At 35.7% G+C, this 13,729-nt stretch overlaps 1 protein-coding gene across 2 annotated transcripts; it reads right to left on the bottom strand.

Annotated features, from left to right (window-relative positions):
- Positions 1-1,314: 1,314 nt before the first annotated feature.
- On the bottom strand, positions 1,315-12,305 carry LOC110889372 (protein PSK SIMULATOR 1). 2 transcript variants are annotated; one of them, XM_035979513.1, is made up of 12 exons: positions 12,081-12,305; positions 11,658-11,992; positions 10,726-10,842; positions 9,017-9,134; positions 8,256-8,346; positions 7,439-7,536; positions 7,186-7,255; positions 6,143-6,237; positions 5,616-5,732; positions 3,473-3,549; positions 3,158-3,202; positions 1,315-1,945 (listed from the first exon to the last, which is right to left on the bottom strand). In XM_035979513.1, exons 2-12 carry the CDS (start codon positions 11,882-11,884, stop codon positions 1,501-1,503), a joined length of 1,500 nt encoding a protein of 499 aa, XP_035835406.1. In that variant the 5' UTR covers positions 11,885-11,992; positions 12,081-12,305; the 3' UTR covers positions 1,315-1,500. The 2 variants fall into 2 exon arrangements, with proteins under 2 accessions (XP_035835406.1, XP_035835407.1); XM_035979514.1 differs by having other exon boundaries at positions 11,658-11,724; positions 12,053-12,299.
- Between the last annotated feature and the right edge of the window lie 1,424 nt (positions 12,306-13,729).

Below are 13,729 nucleotides of genomic sequence, written 5' to 3' on the forward strand. Positions count from 1 at the left end.
TTTATCTTACATCTTAAAGTATTACATTGGCGTTAGAGAACTAGAGATTGTATTGTTGTGTCTTTTTTTTTTTGTGGTGTTGTAGCTTGTAGGGGTGACTAGTTGGTGGTTTAAGATGCATGTTTGGTTGGTTGTTGGGCTTGGTCTTTAGCTAGCTTGCTAAGACCATGTGTAGTGGGGCGTTTTTTTTTTTTTTAAATTGAAAAAAAAACGCCCGAAAACGCCCAACGCACCATTACATGGGGCGTTATGTTTAAAAAATTTTGAAAAAAATGGGGCATGGCATTTTAATAAACACGCCCAACATACACCACTTTATGAGTTCTCTGACACCACTTTATGTGTAGTGGCCAATGGGGGCATTCCAAATGGGCTGACATGTTTGACCAAAAAGCTTTTTAAATGTTTCTTTTTTTTTAATCTTTTTTAATGATTGGAATGGGCATTATAGGAATAATGCCCCACTACACCACTTTTTGCTATAATGCCCCATGCTGACTGGGATGACACGTGTCGGATAATGCCTCATGGTGGAGACATTATAAGTTGTTACCACTACACATGGTCTAAGGGAAAGCCTCATGTTGGTTAATAATAATATCTTCCATTTGGTTGGTCAAAAAAAGCTACAGTTGTGGTCAATTTCATTGAAGCAGCGCAACGCACGTGAGACTAATTCTAGTTATAGTTAAAATACAACATTAAAAAGATAATTTACTCTTTAAATAATTCATCGCTACTCTCTAAATAACTCTTAATAAATTTTTTACACATGTGTAAATACAACAAATTTACGTATGTGTAAGTTTCCTTTATTTACGAATACATGTAAATTTGAGCGTGTAAATTTAATTTGTAATATTTATTTGAATAAGAATAATAATGATAAGGTGTAAAAAATAGAATTTGGATTGATTTTGATTGGCCTTTTCATTCGTTATCGCAATATTTAGCGTTCTCAAAATAATATTCCAAGACGCAGACAGTGGTGGGTAGCCCAAGCCCACTATCTCTACTTTCAGGGAAAACCCGCCGCCAGAAGGCCCACTGCAGTAATACCGTAATACCCGGTTGAAATCAAATTCAAACTTGAGACATGTGGCGATCACTTCCTTGTAATCTGAGTTGAGCTACAGCCAATTGGCCAATGCACATAAGAGTAGCGGCTCCCGGAGTGAGATCACTCCGGCGGTTGGGAGGACCGTGCACTATCCCCCCCCCCCCTCCCCGCGCCCATGCACATAAGAGTATTTTGGTTTTTTACGCCTTCATCTTAAGAAAAATGTTAATTACAAAACAAAAAGAATTTTAAAAGAAATAAACAAAATATATAAATCCAACATCATATACATTATAGAATCATGACAACATGTGAGTCATAACTTTTCTGTATAAATACAGAAACCATGAAAATCTACTGAAAACATGTAAACATGTGAGCCATAACTTTTTTACACACAACAGCAGTCGACACCTGAAACCCGTCAAAAGAGTGTTTACTCACGCTCTTATATCATCTATAACATCCATAGCCTTTATCCTATCGACATCAAAGTTAATAATCGGAACAGATGACGGTCTCTTGATGGGAAACGACGGATCCCACCTAAGTTCACGGGTCGTGGAATGACTGCTGCTTTTAGTTAGCCTATGTTGCTTGCTTAACCTGTTTCTGGTGTCAAAATTCTGACTTTTGCTTATTACTAGGGTCGGTTTTCTTTTGCTAACATCCTGAAGCATTTCTTCAGACAACGGAGAATCAGGCCAGTTTCGATAGCGAATAGGAGACTTTACAGGTGATTTTTTTCCTCTGTTTATATCCTTTGAAGAGCAGACGAGATGATGAAGCCCGATGACTAGCTTGAGAATATATTCATCAGTTTTTTTCGGATCGGCGTGGTGGAGAGTCTCTATTCTTAATGGGATTTCACGGTTTGCCTCGTATCTACAGGAAATTAATTAGCTGTTTAAATGAAACAGGATCGCGGTACAGCAGAAACAAGTAGAGGTGCCGACTTCGACTCATTTACTTATGAATGGGTCAAACTTCAGGTCATGTGTTGGCCCATTTACTAAACTTTAGGTTACGTGTTATCTCTAACATGTTAACCGGGTTAAGTAAAAAAAAAGAAGCTAAAGAGAAAACCCGACATCATCCAAGGGTACATATCCTAAATCAATTTTACTAATGAGTAGATTGCCATTTTAGTCCCTGAGTTTTTGTCTAAATTGCCATTTTAGTCCAAATAGGTTTTTTTTTCTCCTCTGGTTCTATGCAGTTAATATCGGTGATATATCGGTTATATCGGTCATCTCGGTCCTTTAGTAAAATATCGGTGTCAAATATCGGTCAAAATATCGGTACCGATATTATCGGCGATATTGACCGATATTTGACCGATATATCACCGATATTTGACCGATATAACCGATATATCACCTATATTTGACCGATATAACCGGTATATCACTGATATATCACTGAATTATTGGTGTTAAGTTGCTATATATATAAATTCTGCATTATATTAAAATTACTGATATCCCACCGATATCTCACCGAGATAACCTATATTTCAAATATCGGTCCTTTACCGATATCCGATATTTTACCGCATTAACTGCATAGCTCTGGGTCTCTGACTTTTCCTTTTTCTTGCCATTTTGATCACATTGCCTAACTTAGTCTAAAAACCAGGTTATAATTAGGGGTATTTTTGGCATTAAATTATTATGAGGTTTATAAATTATGTTGTAAACTACCCCTAGTTATCACTACACAACAGTTATGCCAAAAATACCCCTGGTTATCACTACACAACAGTTATGCCAAAAATACCCTTGGTTATAACCAGATTTTTCGACTGAGTTAGGTAATGTGATCAAAATGGCAAGAAAATGGAAAAGTCAGGGACTCAGAGGAGAAAAAAAAACTATTTGGACTAAAATGGCAATTTGAACCAAACCTCAGGGACTAAAATGGCAATTTACTCTTTACTAATAAAAGTTAATTAACCTCTGATTAATATAACTATTGTGATCATATTCGTCAACCCAATCGATCCGTACCAAAAATGTCAGTTTGACATGTTGATCTAACCCACCTGACCCGCCCATTGTGCCACGTCAAGAAAAGAGCAACGGAAATAGAACTCACCCTGTGTTTACCCATTCTCCAACCCAGCCAAAGGCATGATGAGCTCTGCATTGACCCGATTTGGTGTTCAACATGATGCAAGATTAGCAGTTAATAAATAAATAACAAAATATATATATTAAACTAGAACTTCAAGTTAAGTTGATGTTTCGGATATGTATTAATAATGATTATTGTGACTAAGAGTTGCAATAATCACTCTAAAATACACATCGAAACACACCCAAATGCCCCTTTGTTTAATCCATACAAAAAGAATATTAAGTTATAGACCAGAAGAATATGAAGAAAGTAGTCATAAATGTCAAGAATTACTTGGTTGTGTTTGTTGCAATTGGAACAAGCCATTGTAGAGTTTTCTTCATTTCTCCTTTAATTTCAGGAACGGTAAGCTGCAATAGAAAACAAAAACACTTTATCTCATGTAAAGAAAATGGAAAATCATTGATGATGCATGTTTAGAAAGGAATGGAAATTTTATTGTTCAAATGGTTAAAACTCCCACAAGACTCGAGTACAACTTTTAATGTGAATTAGTATTTGGCGGTTACAATAAGGAATAATGGAATTTAATAATCCCAACTTTCACCAGTTGGCCGACAACGGACCCAACTTCAAAAATAATCACTGTCGGTCCCAACTTTTGACATTTTGTAAAACATTGGACCCTTATTGTTGGGACCGCCCGTGGCTATTTTTGAAGTTGGATCCGTTGCCGGCCAACTGGTGAAAGTTAGGATTATTAAATTCCATTATTCCTTACAATAATGATATACATTCCTTTATATTTTTATCTACAATTACTTTACTAGCTATCTAGAAAAAAATTGTTAATTTCAAGTTCACCCTCAAAAGTTTTTTATAATCAGTTTTAACCAACACATAATACATGGAGTAGCAACTTAATAATCTTTTTCCGAATAACGTATATGATAAAGTTTTTTTTGGTAACCGTGACAACCCCTTGGGGAAAACTCATGGGCTCCCATCAATACCATGCTAACCCAATATTCAACCCCGGGACCTCCAAGTGCAATCGATTTCAATGCCACTTAGCCAATCAGCTTGAGAAGGTGTTAGAATATATTAGGGTTAAGCCCATTAGCATCAGGGTTTCCTGTTACGTCTATGTATACCTGAAGGGGTATGGTCCTAAATCCTGCGCCGACCATACGAGTCAGCCTCAGGTCGCGCGCGAGACCATACCCAAGTTAAACCAAATTGATAACTTGCCCGACCTTGCGCCTACTAAACAGATGTGTTCCAAGTTGCGCGCGAGGCCAGGACCAAAACAAGATCAGTTCTGACACTTAGCTCTCGGGTAAAAGACCTGGCTTCCTTGACCTTGCGCCGACTACACGGGATATACCCGGGTCGCGAGGTGGGAAGAAGCGCAGGTAAACATCGGACAAGTACAAAAAGGTACAACTGGCAGAGCAGTGGGCCAATGTGATACTGGTCGATTATTTTTAAACCTCTTTTAACAACATTGCACCGACTCTAAATCAATAGCAGCTAAAATTGGAGCCAGATGAATCTGAATTTGATGCCTTCACCGAATCAGTGGCTTATGTACTAAAGTCAAACATAAGATGAATGGACGCACTAGCCTTTTTTTTTTTTTTTGTAATTTGATGATTGGCAAATGTGATAGTGGTCTATTATTTTTAAACCCTAAATACCATTGTGATATGTGGTAATGGGTTTAGGGGCTTATGTGTAACATTGTAATAAGTACAGGGTCTTGTATGTTAGTGAGTAAGTCTGGGTAGTGTGTTTACGTTAGTTGTACGATAGTCAAGGGGTCTATGTGTAAAATAGTGGTTAGAAGTTGTTACATATAGTTGGTCGTTGTAATGAAACGGTTATCGATTTGGTGCGAATCTCTTTCTTCTGTCATTTCTCATCACATTTAGAGAAATAATACACCGCTCTGCCTTCATTTAATCAATCCACAACACATGTGGGGGCTGCGGCCACCAGTTAATGGCAAAAAAAGGGCGGTAAATGAGAGGCAGAGAAGAGAAGGGGGCACCGGCAAATGGTGTGACGACGGTGGTGGTGGCGGATGATGTAGGAGGAGGTGGTGAAGTTAGGGTTAAAGAAAGGGGGTAGGATTTAACTTATGTGTCTTTTTTTTTTCATTTGTACATATTGCTTAAAAAATTGTAAATTATGTAAAAAAGACATAAATACCCCTAATTTGACAGTAAAAAGTGAACGAAGTTAATAAACTGGATGAAAATGGCAAGTTTTTTTTTTGAAACCACAGGGACGATAATGCGAGAAAAAAAACCTTTTGGATGAAGGTGACCAAAATGAATAAACCACAGGAATGAAAATGCCAGTTTACTATCGCGACTACATATATAATACTGGAAAAAATAGACCGCAAAGTAGACAAAGAATCTACAAAATGCAACCAAAAAACCCTGCAAAATAGATTATTAACTCGTACCTCTTCATTTAGGTGAAACCAATGTGAGTTGGAGCGTATTGCTAACTTAATATTACGCGGTAGTCCTTGGTACAAAGAATCCCTTGTATGCGGAGACACAGAACCTGAGTGAGTGACCTGATGTGTATCATTAAATACTTTTATTACAATTTATATTAGAATAAATTGTGTTTTTCGCCTCTGTGGTTATATCACTTTTACTATATTAGCACAAAATAAAATTTTTAGCATATATGTCCTCATGGTCTCTATAACTAACCATTTTGGCCCCCGTGATCTCTAGACTTAGGGGCAAAATGGTTAGTTAAAGAGACCATGGGGGCAGATATGTTAAAAATTCTTATTTTGGGCTAATATAGTAAAAGTGATATAACCACAGGGGCCAAAAACGTAATTTACTCTTTATATTATTACCATTACTCCTTATCAAACAGAATATATACTGGTATCCATGTTTATGTCTGAAAGAACAAGCATTATAAATGTATGATCACACAGCTAATAATATCTAAAGAACAGAAACTCACAAGTGTATCAATCTGAGTAATAATATTAGCATAATGTAGAGCAAGACCAGCTGCTCCCAACTTCTGCCGGTTGCTTTTTACTGGTGTTTGGGTATCTGAAATAACATATAGGGAAAGGTTCAAATACATAGTCTCATAAAAAAATCGTACAAAGGGTATCAAACGGACTCTGATTGAACCCATTCTAGCGGCATTAGAACCGTTTCGTCAAACTCTACGATATTAGATTTTAGGTTTTTGCTTTGTATTTCTAGCTTGTAGATTTTAGAATTTTTGTTTAGATCATTTTGTCTTTTTATTTAGCATTGTGTCTTTTTATTTATAGTCATTGTGTCTTTTTTTGCGATTTATTGTGTCTTTTTTCTGGGCATTGTGTTATTTTTTGTGATCCATTGTGTCTTTGTACCCGTCCTAGGTTTAGGAGAATTTCTAGGATAACTTTACCCAAATTATATATATCCCTCATAGGCATTCATGAGATAAATTGACATTTGATTTGGCACATAGTTTAATAATGGGTTTAACTAACGAACAAACACATAAAATATCGCTTAATAAGACAAATATGAAAAGAGTTAATTACTGTTTTCATCCCTGTGGTTTGTCAAAAATCACTATTTTAGTCCATTACTTTAAAAATTGCGATTTCAGTCCCCGTGGTTTCACTTTCGTAGCCATTTCAGTCCCTGTAGTTTCACTTTTGTAACCATTTCAATCCATTTATTCTATAAGTACAGGGACTGAAATGGTTACGAGGTGGACTGAAATGGTTACGGAAGTGAAACCACAGGGACTGAAATCGCAATTTTTAAACTAATGGATTGAAATAGTAATTTTTGACAAACCACAGGGACGAAAACAGTAATTAACTCTATGAAAAAAAAATTGTAGACCACAATCAACTAACTAATCAATCTAGGAGGCAGGCAACATCTTGAAATGATGGCGAATCGGCAAATAAGTGTATTTGGAAGCGGATCTTACCGGTAAAAAAGATAAACTTAAAATTAAAATCGAACAAGTTGCTCGTTTAGAAGACCTACCAGCTGTTCCAAAAGCATTATGAATCTCAAAGTGCAAGAATTGCACAATGTCTACGAGTTGCTCCATCACCTTACATAAAAAATATAAGTACTTAGTGAAATATTACACCCCTTCCAAGAGAATATCCCTTATAGCTTAAACAGAAAAACCATTGCACCTATATAAAGTGATGAAAAAAATAATAATAAGCATACTATAAAGGATACATTTGTATTCTACTCTTCACAAAGATATACAGTTATAGTTTGTTACCTCTTCCAAACTCTTGGACCAAAGTGACTTCTTTTGCAAACTTCTCACGTGCTTCCTTTGACTCTTCAATTCTGCCCTCAAGATAGCCAGTGGCGGATCTAGAAAAAAACGTCAAATTTTTCCAAAATTTACACTACCGCCGGAGCGTGAAGGGGTAGCAGGGGCTACCCCTTGTATCAAGCTATATCCGCCCCTAAAGATAGGTAATCTGACCCCTTTATATAATAATATAATGTTTAACGAATATTAAGTTACATCATACATGTGCATTAGGTACTTCAAGCCAAAAACTTACCAAATATTCATGCACACGACCATCTCACCATATGAAAAATAAAATAGAAAATAAATAATAACAGCTAGATAAGGATTATGGTCATAGAAAAGGTAACGAGTTAAATGCCATTTTAGTCCCTGTGGTTTAGGCCATTTTGCCAGTTTAGTCCAAAGGTTTCATTTTTAACCTGTGGGTCCAAAAAGGTTTCACAGTTGCCATTTTAGTCCATTGGGTTAACTTCATCCATTTTTTCTGTTAACGAGAAGGCTAATTCGGTCATTTTATATGGCTGAATTGCCCTTTTAGTTAACAGAATTACATACAAAATGACCAAATTGGCCTTCTCATTAACAGAAAAAATGGATGAAGTTAACCAAGTGGACTAAAATGGCAACTGTGAAACTTTTTTGGACACACAGGTTAAAAATGAAACCTTTGGACTAAACTGGCAAAATAGCCAAAACCACAGGGACTAAAATGGCATTTAACTCAAAAGGTAACTGAATATCATCTCCACATTTTTTTGAGGATAATGGTTACCTGGTGGAGAAAGATTGGGGTTCTCTAATATTTGCTCTCGTCGAAAAATTTGTTCACGCCGGTCCAGCTCTTGTAACTCATGGCATAATTCCTGCATGCAAAATCACTTTACTTTGATTTCTAACGCTACACATGTATATAAACACACACATGCATACATATATATATATGCACACACACATATATAAACACACATACATATATATATATATGTACACACACATATATAGAGGTGCATTCGATACATACAGCATACTCAATTTAAGTAAAGAACTGCAATATGTACATGTGTTTATGCATTCCTCGCAATTCTCTACTTATAATCGATTCTTTATTCTATGTGCAGCGTGAATAGAAAAGGTCAGTGACATATTATTTGTTTCTTAAAATACATGGAAGGAATAATTGCATTTTTTTAGCTTTATCAGTGCTGTATAAAAATTCAGAGATTGATTGTCATAAGTAACCAATCCCTTCAAATTACCATTTCAAAGTGTGTGCCTTATGTAAGATATTAGGGCCACCTTGTCCTTTAGTAACTTCGGCAACTTACTCACATCTCATTCATCTTTTTTTATCTTTTTTTTTTATAAGCTTTGATGTTATTGCTTCAAATTGAGGTACCGGACAATCGTTATCAATTTAAAGAAGTCCAATATGCACATCATAGTATGAACTACTATTCCTTTTTCTGTATTTTCCCCTTCTAAATATGCAAAGAAATTAGAACAGAGATATAATATAGAGTAGCAAATACTCACTGCAGTATACTGAACCAAATTCTTCAAATGCCCCATGGTGGTTTCTGCTTCTTCTTTTAGTTGTTTCTGGGGAATTAGTAAGGCTGGCAACTCGCGTCTTATCGAGTTTAACCGGTCTCTGACGACGCGAATAGCATAAGTATTAAACATGAATACAACTTGTTTAACTACTTTATATCTCACGTCTATAACAGAGTTGTATGTTTTATGTACCAAGGAGAAGAAATGATTGATCGTGGCCTCCTAATTCTATTTATTTTTAAAAAGGTAAAAAACCAAGTAGTGTACTTTTTCAGTAAACAGGTTTAATCGTGTCTTATACAGATATCTATTGCAGCCCTAGGAATTAGTTTTGATCCCAATCTAAACAATATAATAAACACATTAGCATGTGCAAATCGAATTTGACAAAACAGATTTATGTTAGAGGTGGCAAAACGGGTCAAAAGACTCAAAACAGGTATTTTCCGGTACAAGTCAGATCGAAAGGTAGAAACACTTTTGTCCAAAAAGAAAATTATTTTTTTAATTAACTAGTGTCAAATAAGATTTCAGTGATTAACGTTATTTGGATGAGGGGAAGGTTCAAATGAAAACCACTAGTTATCGCGAAAACTCGAAAACTAACTAAAAAAAGCCTAAAAAACATACCCAATTTTTTTTTTTTTGCATACCAATTTTCGCTATTTAAATTATATAAAAAAAAACTTTTTTTCAAAAAAAAAATTGTAGTGCACATGTGTAGGGCTGTAAACGAACCGAACGTACACGAACAAGGCCTTGTTCGTGTTCGTTTGTTAAGGAAATAAATGTGTTCATGAACACTTACCGAACGAGATTTTATCTTCGTGTTCGTTCATTAAGGAAATGAGCGTGTTCGCGAACGGTTCACAAACACAAATAAATTTGGCGAACGCGACGAAGGATAAAGATAGATGGCCCAGAAAGAGTAGCACTGGAACTTGAATCCCTTATTGTGAAACGGATGTCGATCGTATTCGTGGATGTAAATAATGAGATATGAAAGGGAAATGATGCATAAAAAAGGTGAAAATGAGTACCCTAACTTAATTGTTAGGGAAATAAAATAAATAAAAGTTTAATAATATAAAAAATACAAATAAAATATAAGAAAGTACAAAGATCTTCAATTAAAACACAAACATACGAACATAAACAAACGCAAATCAACAGATGTTCACGAACACCTTACCGAACGTTCACGAACACAATGGAACGAACGAGACCTCTGTTCATGTTCGTTCATTTAACTAATCGAACGAAATTTCTTGTTCATGTTCGTTCGTTTGTTAAACGAACGAAGATAAACGAACTTCCCGCCGAACGGTTCACGAACTGTTCGCTGAACGTTCGGTTCGTTTACAACCCTACACATGTGTAATATTACACATGTGCACTACAATTTTTTTTTTTTGAAAAAAAGTTTTTTTTTATATAAAAAACTAGCAATTTTTATAAAAAATTTGAAAAAAAAAATTGTGTGTTTTTAGGCTTTTTTAGTTAGTTTTCGAGTTTTCGCAATAAAAGTGGTTTTCATTTAAATCTTCACCATTTGGATGATATATAATTCTTTATAACAAAACAGTTCACGAGGTTGACTGGTTCCGTTTTAAGAAATTTTCTTTCACCCTTTTGACATGTTACCCAAGTGACACATTAATAATAAGCAAACGGGTCGAAATTCCCACCTCCAATTAATGTCCACAAAATTACTCTCAAAATAACGGTCCAGGTTGTGCCATTGAGGATCTTTGCATCGATTTCCAAATCGAACCACTTCTCCAGAAAAGATTTTAAATTCTTCCCTATAAAGATCATAAAAGCAAGATTCTTAAAATAAGCCATTTTAAATAAAAAGCAATGATTTTATCATTAGACCACCCGTAGTGCATAGTTGTCGATGGCGAATAGCGACAAATAGCGACAAGGCACCTATAGGCTACGTAACGAATAGCGACAAATAGCGACGGCTATTTTATAAATAGCGATTACACTAGAAAAAAAATTTTGAAAATTTTTATATGTATATTACATCAAAATACCCTTGTATATATGATATTTTACATGTATATTTAACAAAAACCTATAAATCCAGCTATTTTATAGCTATATCTAATTGATATTAACATCAAAAAAAAAAAAAAACCTAACTGTCGCTAAGCTCGCTATTCATCGCCATAACCTATATAGCGACACATAGTCGCATCACCATATAGCGCGCTATAGCGACTGCTATAGCCGCTATTGACAACTATGCCGTAGTGGGGCAGCTTCTAGCGTTTTTTGCCTTCGAAAACGCCCCACCACGCCCCAAACCACCCCCATGGGCGTTTTTGTCAAGAAATTTTGTTATGGCGTTTTTTCCACGCCATGTTCATTTTGTGTTGGCCAATGACTGTGCATCCCTTTTGTGTTTGGCCAATAACAATTTTTGATGGTTTTTTTTTTATTTAAATTCTATTACACCCCTTTTAACATAATGCCCACGTCCCCACTACACCCGTTTTAGAAAAACGCCCCATAATGCCCCATTGCTAGCTGGACTGCCACATGGCGCAAAACGCCCAAGGGTGGGGTGTCTTCCACTACGCATGGTGTTAGTTACATTCATGGTACCCACCTTTTATCAAATGCAGCAATTCTGAGGAGCTCATCCATGTCTTCTGATATTAGAAGTTGCACACCTTCTGAAGGCAACACTACCTCTTTTAAGTGTTTTATGTTATCCTTTGAAAGAGATTGCATCAAAATGGCACCCTTAACGATTGTGTTTGCAACTTCAATTGATAATATTGATAATTTATTTCCTTCAATATCCTCAGTGGATCTAGAATTATTTCCACCCATCTTCTCACTTAATTAACAGTTTAACACCCTCTAAACGTTGACTTCCAGTCAAACTCAAACAGAAACCCGAAAATAGTAACAATTAACCGTAAGCAGCGATCATAACTCCTAATAGTTCAGGAAAACTAAATCGATGACGAATTCGACGAAAATTTAACGAGAACTTACGGAATTAAAGTAGGTGGAACAAGTTAACCTGCAAATTGGATAGGAGATTGATTTGAGTGGACTGAATATGGATATTGAAGCATGTTGTGATAATTTGTTGATGTGAATATGTGAGGTTACGGATGAAGGAGTGTTGAATTATCCGGCTGTTAGTAGGCATATCGTGTGGAGGCAGTACGGTTTCTGGGGAACGTCGTAACCAAGTCTGACCTAGCGCAGACCTGATTAAAACAACATAGTCTGGGTAGATTTTGACTAGAAGTCACCGTTCAAAAAAAAAACGCCATTGATTGAGTCTTCTGTGTTGGTCAAACACTGGATGCAGCTAAGACCACCCGGGTTTTTTTAACTTTGCCCAACAACACCTGGTAACCACTCCTTGGGGGTTTTTTTTTTAAAAAAAAAATTGGTGGAGCGTGTTTTTTTAAATGCCTTAAACTTTATCTTTGGCCAATAGCATTTTTTTATGGTTTGTTTTATTTTTTATTTAGTTCTGTTAGAATATCTAATCATTCCAATATTTCAAGCCCCACTACTCTCCTTTTACATAATGCCTCACAATGCCCATATGCTGACTGGACCGTCACATGATACAAAATCCACAAGGATCTTCCCCCTCTCACTACACATGGTCTAATAACAAATTTATTTAAAGACCGGATAATAACAAACTTATTTAAAGGATGGATAATAATGGTGTGGAGGTCATGTTGGTCCTTGGATGACTATTGATATTGACTCATTTTTGGGGATGAATTGGATATTTTGATTGTTTTCACACTTAGAAAATGATATCTAGGTTTAGATCTATATTTATATCTATAATGTCTAATAAAACTACCTAGGAACACATGACACCTTTCTACAGCCTCTCATTAGTGTTTTCCCGCTCAAAACTAAAATGTTTACCATCTTCAGGTGATGCGGACCCGTTTTCCTAATCGCCTCCTGAAAATCTTCAACATCAAGGTTATATTATGATTTCTTTCTTTTAATCATGTTGATTCTCTAATTCTTTAACATTCAGTGTTGATATTTATTATTTATTTTTTGGATTTGCATTCGTTCGTATCTAAGGTTTCTTCATCTTCGATCGATTCACTAGTTTGATTCTGATAATCAAATGCCGCCTCCTCCAAGGTACCAATCTTTTCTTTATGTATTAATCTTTGTTGTTGATATTATATATTTTTTTCTTTAGATTATGTGGATTTCAATAGATCTAAACATATTGTAATTAGGGTTCTTTGTGTTTTTACTTTATATCATTTTATGATTCCAATTATTTTATTTGTATTTATGTTTTGGAATAATGGAATAATTCTCCAGATTCTTATATAACCACAAGTAGATACGAGGCTATGCTCTAATACCACTTGAAAGTCCCAGATTAGATCTTGTACTTTGATGAACGAAGTGCGGAATCCACAAATAACGTGTGATTATGACAAGAAAAAGTAAATAAATGTTCTTGTATTTCTGGTAGAATTTCGGCAACGTAACGTTACAGTGAATTGTGAAAAAAGCTCCAACATAAAATTATGACACTATAGCGCATAGCTTCACCTATTTATAGACCCGACACACCTAGTGCATCACATCAATGCATGACCCTTGAGCATGACACCCACCTCTTCCCAGAGGTACCGGGTTCGAGTCTTGGGAGTAGCATATGTC

Source organism: Helianthus annuus, chromosome 11 (genome assembly GCF_002127325.2).
Source record: "Helianthus annuus cultivar XRQ/B chromosome 11, HanXRQr2.0-SUNRISE, whole genome shotgun sequence".
Lineage (NCBI taxonomy): Eukaryota > Viridiplantae > Streptophyta > Magnoliopsida > Asterales > Asteraceae > Helianthus > Helianthus annuus.